Source organism: Uranotaenia lowii, chromosome 3, assembly GCF_029784155.1.
Source record: "Uranotaenia lowii strain MFRU-FL chromosome 3, ASM2978415v1, whole genome shotgun sequence".
In the NCBI taxonomy this organism is placed as follows: domain Eukaryota; kingdom Metazoa; phylum Arthropoda; class Insecta; order Diptera; family Culicidae; genus Uranotaenia; species Uranotaenia lowii.
This window is the reverse complement of record NC_073693.1, coordinates 306,448,469-306,463,259: the sequence shown is the minus strand read 5'-3', so window position 1 is coordinate 306,463,259 and position 14,791 is coordinate 306,448,469. Positions and strand designations below refer to the sequence as shown.

Genomic DNA, 14,791 nt, shown 5'->3' with positions numbered 1-14,791 from the left:
TGCTCCGGATCTCTATCTGGTATAAGTCAGTCATCCTATGCGGCCCACGTCTGGAACTCCAGCTGCAGTACTCTGCCTTTTGCATCTGCCCCTGGAAAAAAAATCAAATAAGGTTTAAGGTGTTTTATTCACATTCACAGTACTCACCATCACCATCGTAATTCTCCTTTGTATCAGATTTCGTCATTTCAGAGCTTTGTCCGGCTGGATCAACTGGTTCCTATCTTTCCAACCGCAAATGACGCGATAAAATCTGTCCGACTAAATGGCGCAAAATTTTTTTCTTTACACGAAAAATCTTAAATGTGTAAAATACCTTAATTTTACCAATGTTCGGATTTACATTTTACCATCAAATACACTGTTACTTTGAACATCACAAGAGGATTACTGTAATACGATGTTTCCCTCCAATTCGCCAACTATGAAATATCATGAATTAACGATATATTTTACAGTTACATAAAAACCTATGGTGATTTCAAAATTTAAAGTGGTTGATGAAGACTTTGATTTTAGGATGAAGTTTATTGTTAATTTGAAAACCACTGTTCTGTTATATTAATATCATGGTCTTGGCTATTCGGGGTATTTTTTTCCAAGGAATCCAACGAAGCCTATTTGAGCCACCGCACGGATTGGAAACAGAAGTTATGGCTGTTTTACCCTCAATTTACCTACATTTTTCAAATAGCTCAGAAAAAGCACGTTCGGACTTGAAAATTTTGAACCAAATGGAACGTATCATGTGTGATTTTTTTCGGGGAAGCCTATTTGACACACCGCACACATCGGAAACAGGAGTTATGGCTGTTTTACCCTCAATTCCCTTTCATTTTTTCAAAAAGTTCAGAAAAATCATGATCGGACTTGAAAATTTTGAGCTAAATGAGACTTATGTTATGAAATTTTTTCCGAGAAATCCAATGGAGCCTGTTTGAGCCACCGCACGCTTTGAAATAGTGAGTTATGACTGTTTTTACCCTCAATTCCCCTACATTTTTCTGAAATCATTGAAAAATGTAGGGGAATCGAGGGTAAAAACAGCCATAACTCACTATTTCAAAGCGTGCAGTGGCTCAAACAGGCTTCATTGGATTCCTCGGAAAAAATTGCATAAGATAAGTCTCGTTTAGTTCAAAATTTTCAAGTCCGATCATGGTTTTTCTGAACTTTTTGAAAAAATGAAAGGGAATTGAGGGTAAAACAGCCATAACTCCTGTTTCCGATGTGTGCGGCGTGTCAAATAGGCTTCGTTGCATTCCCCGAAAAAAATCACACATGATACGTTCCATTTGGTTCAAAAATTTTGAGTCCGAACATGCTTTTTCTGAGCTATTTGAAAAATGTAGGTAAATTGAGGGTAAAACAGCCATAAATTCTGTTTCCAATCCGTGCGGTGGCTCAAATAGGCTTCGTTGGATTCCTTGGAAAAAATTACATAAGATACAACCCATTTGGTTCAAAATTTTCAAGTCCGAACATGATTTTTTCTTAAACCATTGAAAACTGCAGGGGAATTGAGGGTAAAAACAGCCATAACTCCATTTTCCAAAGCGTGCGGTGGCTCAAACAGGCTCCATTGGATTCCTCGGAAAAAATAACACAAGATACGTCCCAAAAGATTCAAAATTTTCAAGTCCGAACATGCGTTTTCTTAACAATTTGAAAAATGTAGGGGAATTGAAGGTAAAACAGCCATAACTTCATTTTCCGAAGCGTGCGGCGGCTCAAACAGCCTTCATTCGATTCCTCGGAAAAAACTCCACAAAATACTTTACTTTTGGTTCATAATTATCTGGTCTCAACATGCTTTTTTTGAGCTATTTTAAAAATGTTGGGCAATTGAGGGTAAAACAGCCATAACTCCTGTTCCTTATCCGTGCGGTGGCTCAAATAAGCTCCGTTGGATTCCTCGGAAAAAATCAGATAGGATTCATTCCATTTGGTTCAAATTTTTCAAGTCCGAACATGCTTTTTTCTTAAATTATTGAAAAATGTAGGGGAATTGAGGGTAAAAACAGTCATAACTTCATTTTCCGAAGCGTGCGGTGGCTCAAACAGCCTTTATTGGATTCCTCGGAAAAAATTACACAAGATACGTCCCAAAAGATTACAAATTTTCAAGTCCGAACATGCTTTTTCTTAACAATTTGAAAAATGTAGGGGAATTTAGGGTAAAACCGCCATAACTCCATTTTCCAAAGCGTGCGGGGGCTCAAACAGCATTCATTCGATTTCTCGGAAAAAATCACACAAAATACAACCCATTTGGTTCAAAATTTTCAAGTTCGAATTTGTTTTTTTCTGAAATAATTGAAAAATATAGGGGAATTGAGGGTAAAAACAGCCATATTTCCATTTTCTGAAGCGTGCGAAGGCCAGAACAGCCTTCATTCGATTCCTCAGAAAAAATTACACACGATAGGTCTGTTTTCGTTCAAAATTCTCTGGTTCGAATCAGTGTTTTTCTGGAATGTTTACAAAATATAGGGGAATTAGGGGTTAAAAAGGCACTATATCTCCGTTCGTGCTTGTGCGGCGTTTGAAACTATGTCCAATCGATTCTCCGGAAATTTTCACAAAAGGAAAGTATATTTCCATAGATTTGGGTCATGTAGCACGAAAGATATTGAATTTCTTCGCGGTTTGTACACTTTTTTCCCCATTGTGCACTGTTATTAACCACGGCCGTACTGTTACCTTTTTATTATTGGGCCGTCCTTCTGGGACATTGGAAAGGAAAGAAGGGATATAATGGACAGGAAATTTTGAAGAGTCGATTCGTACAAAAGAGCTGTCGAGAAACTGGATGGAGTTTTCTTCGATGAAACATGGGAGTTTTTAGTGAAACCAATTTTGCGAGCTATCTTCTACTTCAATTCACGGAGGTACAGCAGAAAAATTACGGAAATGTCCGAGGCGTTTCTCAGAACAATCAGAACACCGCAATTTCAAGAGTACAACTGTAGAAGGTCGGTAACAGGGAATTATCGATAGAATTATACTCTTAACACCAACGGAACTCAAGGAAAAACTACTGCAGCGAGAAAAGCTAAATAACTCTCCGTAACAATATTGGCGACAGTGAAAATCTTTAAAGTAGGTACACCAAAATTAACGAGATTCACAAAGATAGAACGGTGCGTGTATCAGCAAAACAACCTGTTCATTTTGCAGAAATAGTAGGTCCAAATCTTACACTGATCCTGTGGTGACTTTAGCTCTGTAGCCGTGAAAGTTATTATCCCTACAATAAAACAAACCACTTTAATTTTGCATTTATTGGTTCTTTACTTCTATTCGTTGACGTCGTCATCGTCTGTTTTTACAGTTTTACATTCAAAAACACATACTATAAATTATCACTTTGTGTATAAATAAAAGTTGTTCTACGCAAAACGCTGGCGTCAGTTTCCTCAAAACAACATTCATAGAACGAATTGCCTTAAGTACCTTGAGAAATGATGTTGACGTTTTGCGTAGATCCAAATCTGAGCGAGACACGATTCGTTAAAAAAGAAACAAAAATACACACATTGTAAAACTGTGGAAGAATGAGATTCTTTGTAAAATGGGACGGGTTTGTGGGTGGTTTGTACTCTCGCTGGGTCACAACAATCTCAGTTCGTTCCTTTGATTTCTGCTTCAGCAAATCGTCGTGGCAGCTCAGCGCTACTACCTGTTATCTATGATAGTTCATTGAATATCCTAATTACGGGCTACTACTGCATGCTAGGCACGAATCAGGTGATCAGGTCCAATTTCTTCCATGAGTTTTTGCGCGATTCGATCCGATTAAAGTCTGCTACTTTCCGTTGGCCTGACGGTGACGATATTGTGTCCGTTGTGGTGTGCTTTGGGGCCTCCAACTCCGTTGATGAAATCGTCCGCCTGGAAGGTGCTGTTCTCGTGACCCATTTCAACCTGTGGATTGCGACGATCTTCGACGGCTACCGGTTCTGGTTTCGGGCCCTCCATGAAAAACATGGTGATGAAGAACAGTACCGTACTGATGCCGTAGAATCCGGCGTAGAAGAACATGACCGAGCCTCGATAGCCGATGGCCTTAGCCAGTGGATCAACCAGGATGGGCAGATTGCCTCCGATGTTGTTCATCACAAACAGGAACACTCCGATGACGGTTGATCGCATATGGACCGGGACGATTTCGACAAGAACGGCGAAAACAATTCCGAACCACATCTCAGCTGTAACGATAGGTTAGAATTAGGGTAAGGTTTCATAAAAATTTCGTTCAGTAATGACTTACCAAAGAAGTAACTGATTCCGAGGGTGATCATTGCCCAGAGTGGTTCGAAGTAGACCGACCCAACGGCAAATGGAGTGGCCAACAGCTGACTGATGGCCAAACAGGCAACTCGCGATCGGACTCCCAACTTGGCCACAAATCGATCCGATACAACTCCTCCAACAACCACACCGATACTTCCGATTCCGATCGTCACGGCAAAGAGCCACCAGCCGAGATCCACATCCGGGAAGTAGATGTTGTAGTACAGATCGGCATTGTAGGCAAAGGTCATTCCACCGCAGTGTCGGATCGAGGCGGCAATCATGAGCAATACGACACGTGGCTGCAGCAGAACCTTAACCAGCGATACCTTCTGCTTGCCCGCATCCTCTTCACCAATGCTCTGACGCTCCGGTTCCTTCAAGGTGGTTCCAGTCAAAAAGGCCATAATGATAGCCAGCACTCCGGTTCCGTAGTAGCATACTCGCCATCCCAAACCCCACAGGTCCAGTTTGGTGATGTAACGACCGACCGGGAAAGCAATTCCATATCCTCCATAAATACCCCAATTGAAAATGGCCATCACCAGAGCACGTTTGCTCTCCGGGAAAATATCGGACATGATACCGGTGGCCAGAGGATTGCAGCCCGCCTCACCGGCTGCCATCACCATACGTAGCAAAATCAACTGCCAGTAAGCATTAACGGAACCCTGCAGGAAGATGGCAATAGCGAACACCAAGGTACAGATCCACAGCATTCGGACCCGGTTGAAGCGATCGGCAGCAAAGCCCAGAACCACGCCCATCACCGTGAATACGGCGATGAAGCTGGGACCGGCCAGGAGCTGGTATTCTAGGCCCAGCCCGTTGTGGTTCCATTCGCAGTATACCGTTCCGTTCAGGTGTTGTTGGTGGCACCTGGAAGATTGGAAAACGGAAAATTCATTGAATTTACCTTAGTAGATTTTACTTATATACTTATGAAAAGTCTAGAACTTATATTTAGCATTTTTGAAACTTGAACTCATAGCTTAGATTTTCTTTCTAGAGAAATCTCATTTTCGAGTTTTTGATTGTATTAAACGAGGGCATTTTTATTTATTTATTTATTTATTTATATGGATCCTAGGCTTTGGCCTTTTATCTGAGTTAAAATTTAAATTAACACTCACTTCTCATTTTAATTAGTTGTAAAACATCTCGTAACACTTGTTTTAATTTGGTCTCTGGACATGCTCAAGTTGATTTCTTTTTTACTCTTTCTAATCTTTAAATGTGGACCTTTTCAAACAATACTTGAGTACTCAGTTGTTGTACGAACTAATCCAACATAAATTTTTACGATAGTTGGTATGTATATGAGTCATTCAACTCATGACAAATTCTGTTGATCATTTCAAACATAAAGTTAGCTATGGCTACCCATTTTTCTAAATGTTTCGAGAAATTTAGTTCTCTATCCAATTCGACTCCAAGATCTTTCACCGATGTCTTCCTGATAATTATCAAACTGTTTTCCAAGCGATATTTTTTTACAAAATTTTGAAAATCGGTACAGCGCATTTTGCAAAATTGAGCAATTCTTCGGAGAACGAACGGGAAGGAATATTTTAAGATCATCTGCAAACACGTCCTGCAGAAGCTCAGGAAACTCATTTATAACAGTGAAGAAAAAAAGGGTCCCAAGTGATTCCCTGGCGGTACACCACTGTTAATCAAGAAAGTACGGGATCTGAGTCTGACGTTTCCTAACTTCACTTATTGAATTCTTTGAATGAGGTATGAATGTACCCATTTGAGATAGGTGCCACCAATTTCATTTTTTACAGAGCACGGATAGTGTATCGTTGATTTCGATCACATAAAATGCTTTGACATGTCTGTGTATATAGCGTCAACCGTAGTCCTTGGATCATCCGTTTTGAAGTTCTTGAGACAAAATCTCCAAGATTCGTCACGGTCGATCTTCTTTGCAAAAAATCACGTTAAACGGCGGATATTCTTCTTTCCAACCATGGGTATATGATCGTAAACGATGCTCTTAAAAACCTGGAGTATGGCAGAATAGCGACTCCACGAGAATTTTCAACAGGAAATTTCCCAAAACTTCGGAAAAAATCGTCCGTGTAGAGAATCCCAGAAAAGGCGAAGAAAGGGTGCTTCAAGCTCACCGACGCACTTTTTAGAAGTGAGTTACTTAAGCTTCGTCAAGCATTAAAAATTGTCCTTCTGACGTCTTTTATCGATATTGCCAGCTCGGGAATAACATTCACCGGAAGCTCATATTCAAGATTTGTTTCTGTAGAATTCGAACAGTATAGACTTCGGAATATTTTGCAATAAGTACTGAAACCTCTTCTAATTTTTCTGCATTTTTAGAGCAGTTCGAAACATTTTTCGGTATTAAATTAGACTTCCGTTTGGATTTACTACAGTACTTACGAATCGTTTCGGTTCAGACAATTTTCAAAGTTTTCAAGATTTTTAAAGGCATAAGTCTACTGGTCAGAAATACTTTACTAATAAAACCACTGTTTTTTAATTAAAATATTTATGTATATGAAAACAAAACGAATATACTTAAATGTTTTTTGTTCTTAAAATTATAACATCTCTAGTCCGGAGAGAAGGGTGGCAATGTATGTGTGAGAAAAATGTCGTTATCTCATTTCAAAAATCGACCATATAGGTAGGTTCATGTTGTTCATCGGCCAAAAAAACGGCATGTGAAATACTTCAGCACAATCGGACTTGATTTAAGGGTGCCTCAAAGGGCGCATTTTACTATTTCATATAAGGCGACCGATTTTCCTTAAACGTACACATTTACTAAATAGAACCAGCTCTCAACATTTTGAATTTTGTACCAAGGGGTACTAACCCCTGCATTTTGAATTTTGATTTCCTCGATTTCTGCACTAGGAAGTTAGGTGTGTTACGTTACGTCAAGTTACGTTACGTGACTCGCAATTTTAAGTTCGAATTTTGGTTTTGACACTTTAAACCGATGTAATTTTGGATTTTCAAATAAAAAAAAGGCATTCACTTGCGAACTGCGATACTCTCACTTTGATTGTGAAAACAATTTTATAAGTTCTAAGCCCAGAGAGAAAGTTATTCCATAATTTTTTTCATCATGATTTTTTAAAAATACTATTTTCTAAATTTTTCATACAAATCTGTTGCAAATTTGTTACTCTATGAAACGAAGGGCTTAAAATGATTCCCTGAGCCCAAAGTTTGATTTTGATAGCTCTGATTTTTTCAGTCGATAAGAATTTTTTAATACAAAGAATTTGTTTTCAGCATAAAATCAGTACAAGCTTCGGAAATTGGCCAGAATGGACAATAAGGTTTTCGGATGTACACGGATGAACAATATACGGTTCGAAAGATCTTGACGAGACAAGAAAAAGTTACTGCGGGGTCAAGAATATCTACCGTAGGAAAAAAAAGTTGCGGTTTTGAGAATTTGTAGGAAAGAGTGGCATAAATGTTCATCTAGCGATTTTGCCATCCTTTTCTACGAAATAATATAGCTTAATAACAACTCAATAAACTTTTTCCCATTTCTCATCCGTGTACATCCAAAAACCAAGTTGCCCATTCTCCTCTGATTTTTTCATTGAAAATATAAACTGAATTTCAAGATTTTAAAAAGTCTCAAGAACTTCCATACATTTTGAGTTTTGCTTTTGAATTTTTTTAAATATTAAAAAAAAATTAAACCCCGTTCAAGATAATATTTGAAATTCAATGTTTTAAATTATTGATTGCATATTTCATTTATAACTTTTTTCAAAATTTTAAATTTTTCAATTTCACTAGTTTGAATGTTACAGGTACATACTACTGAAGAATACTCAAGAATAAATTAGAACTTCTCAAATTAATTTTTTTCTTACAGTTTTAATTCCAAAATTCTTTGAAATTTGAACTTTGGTTTTTATTTTTGGTTTTTTAATGTTTAAATTTTCAGTTTTATTTTTTCAAATACCGTTGTATTTTTTATCATACTTTAAAATTGTTAAATGCTTGAAATGTTATAAATTGTAATTAAAAAGTATTCTAACTTTGAAATTTTTTTTAAAATAGAAGCTGTACTTTTACAGTTTTAGATTTTTTCAAGTTTTGTTTTGTGTTTTGGAAATTTTCAATTTTTATAATTGTTTCATCCAAATTGATGATTTGGTTGATAGTTTTCAAGACTTTAAACTACTTTAAAAAATGAAATGTTTAATTTTTAAATGTTTGATTTTTTTTTTAAATTTCTCTTATGACTAAGTTTTTTTTTAAATAATGTTTTTTTTATCAACAAATTTGTATATGTATAAGGGTTTACTATTTTTTTTGGCTTCCAAATATTCAAATACCTAATGAATTAAACATTCTTCTATATTAGTAAAGTAAATTTTACCTTTTTTCGATTTCCGAAAACTCTGTCATCTATAAAAAGCGAAAAAGAGGGGAATTTTTAATAAGTTATTTTCCCCAAATTCTGACTGTTTAAAAAAAACTTTATTTTTTTTATTTTGAAAAATGGTGGGGAATCGTGGGCCACTAAATCCATAACATGCAAAGTTTATGAGTTGACCCAAACTGTGATTTCATAATTCATTTCGTTATTTCAAGGCAATTTCAGATGATGAAATAAAAAAGAGAGCTGTGTATGATAGAATAGATTCCAAAACCTGGCTCGCGAAGGTTTTGGCATAATTCCTTATATAGGATGGACAAAATATTTTTCATAGCTCTTCATTTGGCATAAGGCAACTTTATAGATAGGGAAAACGTATTTAAAGTTCTGAATGTGTATAAAAACATAAAAATATAGGTGGTTCAAGATGTGTTGCCCACGATTCCCCACAAGCTATGATTTGCAAATTGGTTGCGTTTGTGTGACTTATTGATGTTTCATCAAAAATTCCTTTTCCACGTGATAGATTATGACAAAACTAAGATCATAAGGGTATGAGCATATTTTTGATATGAACTTTCGGTTCCCCATCGATGCAATTAGCGGGTGTATTTTTAATTATGAAAGTATATTTTTCAATTTTTTTTGGCTTGGTAAATAAAAGAAGCATACACACAAAACTTTCGAGGCTCAACTTAGCAAAAAATCACCATTACTTCCAGTTAGCAAAAAAAATTTTTTACTGCAGAGTTAGCACTTCCCCATCCAATCGTGAACTTAGCTCAATCTGAGTAAAAAATACCCATTTACTACTAATTTCAGCATTCAATGTAGTATGGATTCAAACCCCGGCGAGTTTGCCGTTGCGGTCTCTGATTTGTTTTTATTTTCGCGCGGTTAAAAATAAAAATAAACTTTGTGCTTTTTTCCTCGTTTTTGGTTGGTAAGTAGGTAAATTTAGTGACCAGTTATAAATTTGAAGAAAATCTAATTTGTTTTAATTTTCAGGTTTTGGTTCAATATTCAAACTCAATTGGTCACTTCGATTCCGGATCACTGCTGGCGGAAAAACCTTCAGTCGGTTTTTAGTTTCATCGATCACCTCTGCTACCTAACCGGTAGCGGGAACGATCCTAAGTTTCCCATGTTCGAAGTAGGTTTCCTGGTTCCATTTGTGAACCAGCTGATCGTCGTCGGTTTTAATAAGAGGTTGACGCCTGTTGAGATCTTTCGGCGGTTTGCTCGCCGGGAAAAGTTCTTTATCTTAACTTCCCGGACCGGTTAGATGATGCCACTTCCTTGGCAATCGTTGGTAAAGTAAATTTGGTAAGTAAATTTAATGACTAATTTTAAGCTTGAAAAAATCTTGTTTTTTTTATTCTCACTTAGGATGCAGATTTTGTTTATTCAAACTAAAGTGACCGCATCAAGTTGGTTGGATGCGGCCTTTTTAAAATAGCTGGCCAACAACAAATAGGAAGCATCCGTAGGATACGGCTAGGACTTATGTATCTACTTCTTGCTATCCGGGGACGACTTTCCGCTTCCTTGGGGCGCTTGTTTAATACTGATAAATCCCTTCGTGCACGAGAACTCGGCACAACTTTTAAGACAGTGCTTGTTTTTGTGCCTCCCCGAAGAAGAAAAAAAGAAAACTGTATTTGGTAAGTTCTTCAAAATTCAATTTAATCGCAAATTTTAATTCCAGGGCCTTTTGTAAACAATCGAAAAGTATTTTGCGTATGTTTCTCAGTTACCTGATTTGTGATTTTTAGCCATCTGATTTAATTTTGAATTTGAAAGAATATTCATTTCTTAATTTTAGGCTTCACCAAACCTTCATCGTCCGGAAAACCTATTAAAGTTTCGCGGATCTCTGCTTATTGGGTCAGGAGGAAGAAAATGGTTGGACTATACAAAGTCTGCAAATAGAACAACTGCATTGGCAGGCACTCATAAACACCAATTTCATTTACCGAAGAGATGCGGAAGGAAAAAATGGATTTGGTCGATAAGATGGAAGAAACCTCAGAAGTTATCGATCAATAAATAACGACCGTACTAGATACTAGGTAAGGCAAGAAACCTTTTATAGTTTCTTATCCACATGACCATTTAATACTTCCTTTATTTGCAGGTAGCTGCGAATATTGACTCCCAAATCGAATAGAAGGATAGGGGTCCGTCCAAAACCAAACGGACCTTAATCACCATACGCCAAAAGTCTTATAGGACGTGGCTGATTTTGGTATTTACTCCATATGAGAAGATGAGCTGTCGTTATAGACAAAGATTGACAACTGCTTCATTTTTTAATTCTTGTAGATGGATTCCGGTGACGGAATTGATAAAGCTCGGTGAGTACATTTTTATTAGGCATCTGTTTGTTCTGTGGATTTTTGGATGATTTAAATAGATTTGTATTTCAGATCAGAATCTGAATCTGAAGGTCGCATTACAATAATTCAGAAAAGCGACACATATTGGCTTTGGAACATGATGGAATCGATGGGAAATAGGTGAAAGCTTAATTTTTAACAGGTCTTTGTGTTTAATACTTTTTAGAAATGTTTTTATTTATATATTTATTTATTTCCTCATTATTGATTCCCTCTGTATGATAACATTGCCGAGGTGAAAATCGGGGGAATTTAAATTAAAACATTTTCAAGAAGTTCTATCTGATCATTGAGACCAGTTCGAAATTATATTTCCCATCGATTCCACCGTGTTACAAAACCAAAGTATATGTTGTGTTTGAGAGTTATTGGCGAAATAAGATTTTTTATTTTTAAACTGATAACGATTTTAACTGATTCTTGAATTTGATTATGAAATGTAGATCTGAATCTAAATATTAAATCGTAATCTTTTTTCACATTTGTAATTCAAACTTGAAATTAACATCTGATTTTCAATCGGATTTTTAAACACTAATTAAAAATCTAAGTCGTCGTATGTTAGATAATTCTGTTTCTTATTCTGAGTACTGAGCAGAGATGAAATAAGTTAATTTACAATAAAATGCACATTATTAAATCATTTATTTTTTTATTTTTTTTCAGTATTCATCTGTGACGCAACTTCACTCTACAAGATCGGAGCAAACTTTTCTTTGGATAGAAATGTTTTGGTCACTTTAAGCAGATATGCGGTCAAATACACTCTTTATTTGTTTATATCTACAATCAAATAAAACTACAATCCAAGTACAATTTTACCATTTTCCCTCTTTTAATGACAATGAAACAAAGGGTAACTCAAATTTTAAATTTTACTAAAATTCTAGCAATTTTAATAAAATTTTTCTTTGCTTTGATTTTAGCAAACAATAATTTTTTTAACTAAAAAATTAGTAAAAATTTAGTCCGGACACTTTCGATTATTTTGCTGAAATTCTAGTAATTTTTTTTTGCTAAATTGATTGCTAAGTTTTTAGCTGGTCAAATTTGAGCAAAATTTTGCTAATTTTTGGCCTCGAAAATTTTGTGTGTATGATGCGTATTTAAGTAAACAACATATAGAAATGCTCACGCAACGCGACAATGACAGTTGGTTCGAGATTTTTATCTCAACACTCATCTGATATATTAAAAGTGGCCCACGATACCCCACTCTCCCCTACAAAATTTTTGTGTTTTGGCAACATCCGATTTTGGCATTTTAGCATCCGACTTTTTTCGTTCTAACAGGACCAATATAATTTAGATAAACACCATTAATACGTTTTTACTTTTCAAATGGTTATAAAATACAGCTACAAAAACCATTTATTTTTAATTTCAAAAGTATTCAAAAATGACAAAAATTATGAAAATTTCATATAATGAAAAAACAAACAGAACACTAAAAATGACAAAAAGAACTAAAAAATAATGAAGAATGACAAAAAAAGCAAATATGACCAAAAAAATATTAAAAACATAACAAGAAAAGTGTATAAAAAAAAGTGCATCAAAAACATGGTAGAATAATCGAAAATTACTTAAAATGATCAAAAATTTACTCAAAATCACGTTAATGATGATAATAACAGTTTTTTTGTAGTAATCAGACCATAACAAATTTGATATCCTTCTTTAGTCACTTAGAATTACCGCTGAATTTTCATAGTCACTCGATATGGAATGAAACATCTTATTCAATTTAACCTTCCTTTACGGTAAAAAAGGATAATAAGCCGGTTGAGGTCATATAGACCCTGACTACTATTTTGGCTGTATCTTTAAAACTACTTGAACCGATTTTCATAGATTATACCGTTTAGGAATCGTCTACATGTTCTCTCATTCACGAAGCAAAATATTTATTATGGTTTAAGCAGGGCCGTAGGAAGAACCGGCTCATGGGGGGGGTTTTGATGACAAATTTTTCCCAATAACCTTTTTGCTCAAACAATGCCTACACAAGTGAAAAATTGTATATGTACTTAGTGCAAATTATTCAGATTAAAATTATTTTGCATTAAAAGTTGTTTATTTTTGAAAATAAGTCCTAGGAGAAGCCAATTTTGTTCATGAAGCTTTCAAAAATATGGGTACTTGTGATATAGCTCAGTTGGTAAATTAGTTGCCTCCTGAGCTGATATCCGTGAGTTCGAGCCCTAGAGTAAACATCGATCACAGTTGTTCCAGATAGGTTTTTCAATATCTGGTGCGCCAACTGTATCGAGAATCGAAACAAAAAAAAGGATTTTGAACCTTCATTCAGATTTTTTTTTGTTTACTCACTTACTTTAGCTAGAAAATTTTTCTGAACCGTAAGCATAACCTTTTTAAGCATTGGGTGAAAATTAATCAAAAATTCAGAAATAAAAGTAATAAATAAGGTTTGCGGTTCAAATAAGGTTTTTACTTCTCTTGTAAACTCGATTAAAATTTAAGACTTAGTTAGAACCTTTGATTTTGAAGAATCTGCAATATATGCATTTTAACATAAGGATAAAAAACAAGTTCAAGAATTATCATTCAATATTTAATATTTCATAATTTAAATCCTGTAATTTAAGTTTTCAAAATCGAAATTTAGGTTTTTCAAAAACCAATTCTTTGAAATGAATTCAGATCTTATTTTTTATATGTGATTTTCAACAGGTTTGTGTTTCTAATCTGACTTTGATGAATTTAAAATTTTAATTTTGAATCAAAAATCAAAGTTATGAAACTCCGATCTCCTTAAATTTGAATCCCTGATGAATTTTTAACATCGATATTTTAATATCGATCATAAAATTAAATTTGCGCCAAATCTGAACACAAACCTTGAGTTTTAGTTCCAAGTCTGAATTCTGCATTTTTAACCCAAATTCTAAGCCTGAATCTAAATTCCGGATAAGAAATCCTATGAATTTGAAAACAAAAAACGAAATTTATATCAGAACCCATGACTAGAAATCTTTTATTTGAATTTGAATTTATGGTTTTCAATATGATTTTTTTTTCAATTATTTATTCGTTATTGAACTTGAAAAATTTTAATAAAATTGTGAATGACGAAATTTTTACATATTTTAAATTTCTGGACTCATGAAACTTTCTTATTATTTAACTCAGCACATAAATTGAGAATAAAAAATTCAGATCGAAATCTTAATAATGGTTTGAATTTCAAATATTTTTTTTTTCATATTCTGAAATTCAGAGTTTTGCATATGGAAAATTCATCATATTTTAGATTGAAATGCAACATTTATGTTGGATCAAGTATCCGGGCTTGGCAAATCCAGGCAATTTTATCATGAAACCTTGCGAAATAAGGGCATATTGTTTCAAGATTTTCTTTAAAATCCGTCCAATATGCAGGCAAATTTCGGAATTATTCCTCTAAAATAAAGAAGAAAAACACACGGAATACTGTTTTTAATTTTTTCGAAACACATCAGGCGATTTAGAATCATTAAAAAATCAGGCTTGCAAAAAATCGTTTATGTGTTTTTGATAAAATTTTATTAAAAAAAATGATTTGGAGACAAGATACATGATTCTAAGGACTCAATTGAAATTTTCGTTTGATTTTGCAAATAGTGTGAGAAAATCTGGTCCAAATCCGTACAATCTGGTAAGCTTAGTCTAACTTTATTGGGATTCAATATATAGGACTCAATTACTATAAACAAGA

General features: G+C 34.8%; 1 protein-coding gene across 1 annotated transcript in view; it reads right to left on the bottom strand.

The window, feature by feature from the left end:
- Positions 1-3,269: 3,269 nt before the first annotated feature.
- LOC129752415 (putative metabolite transport protein HI_1104) overlaps positions 3,270-14,791 on the bottom strand; it is a 50,407-nt gene continuing 38,885 nt past the window's right edge. Inside the window, exons 3-4 of the mRNA XM_055748199.1 lie at positions 4,274-5,175; positions 3,270-4,211 (exon numbers count right to left, since the gene is read on the bottom strand). Coding sequence (XP_055604174.1) covers positions 3,799-4,211; positions 4,274-5,175 — 1,315 coding nt within the window. The 3' untranslated portion in view covers positions 3,270-3,798. The remainder of the gene's footprint in view (positions 4,212-4,273; positions 5,176-14,791) is intronic.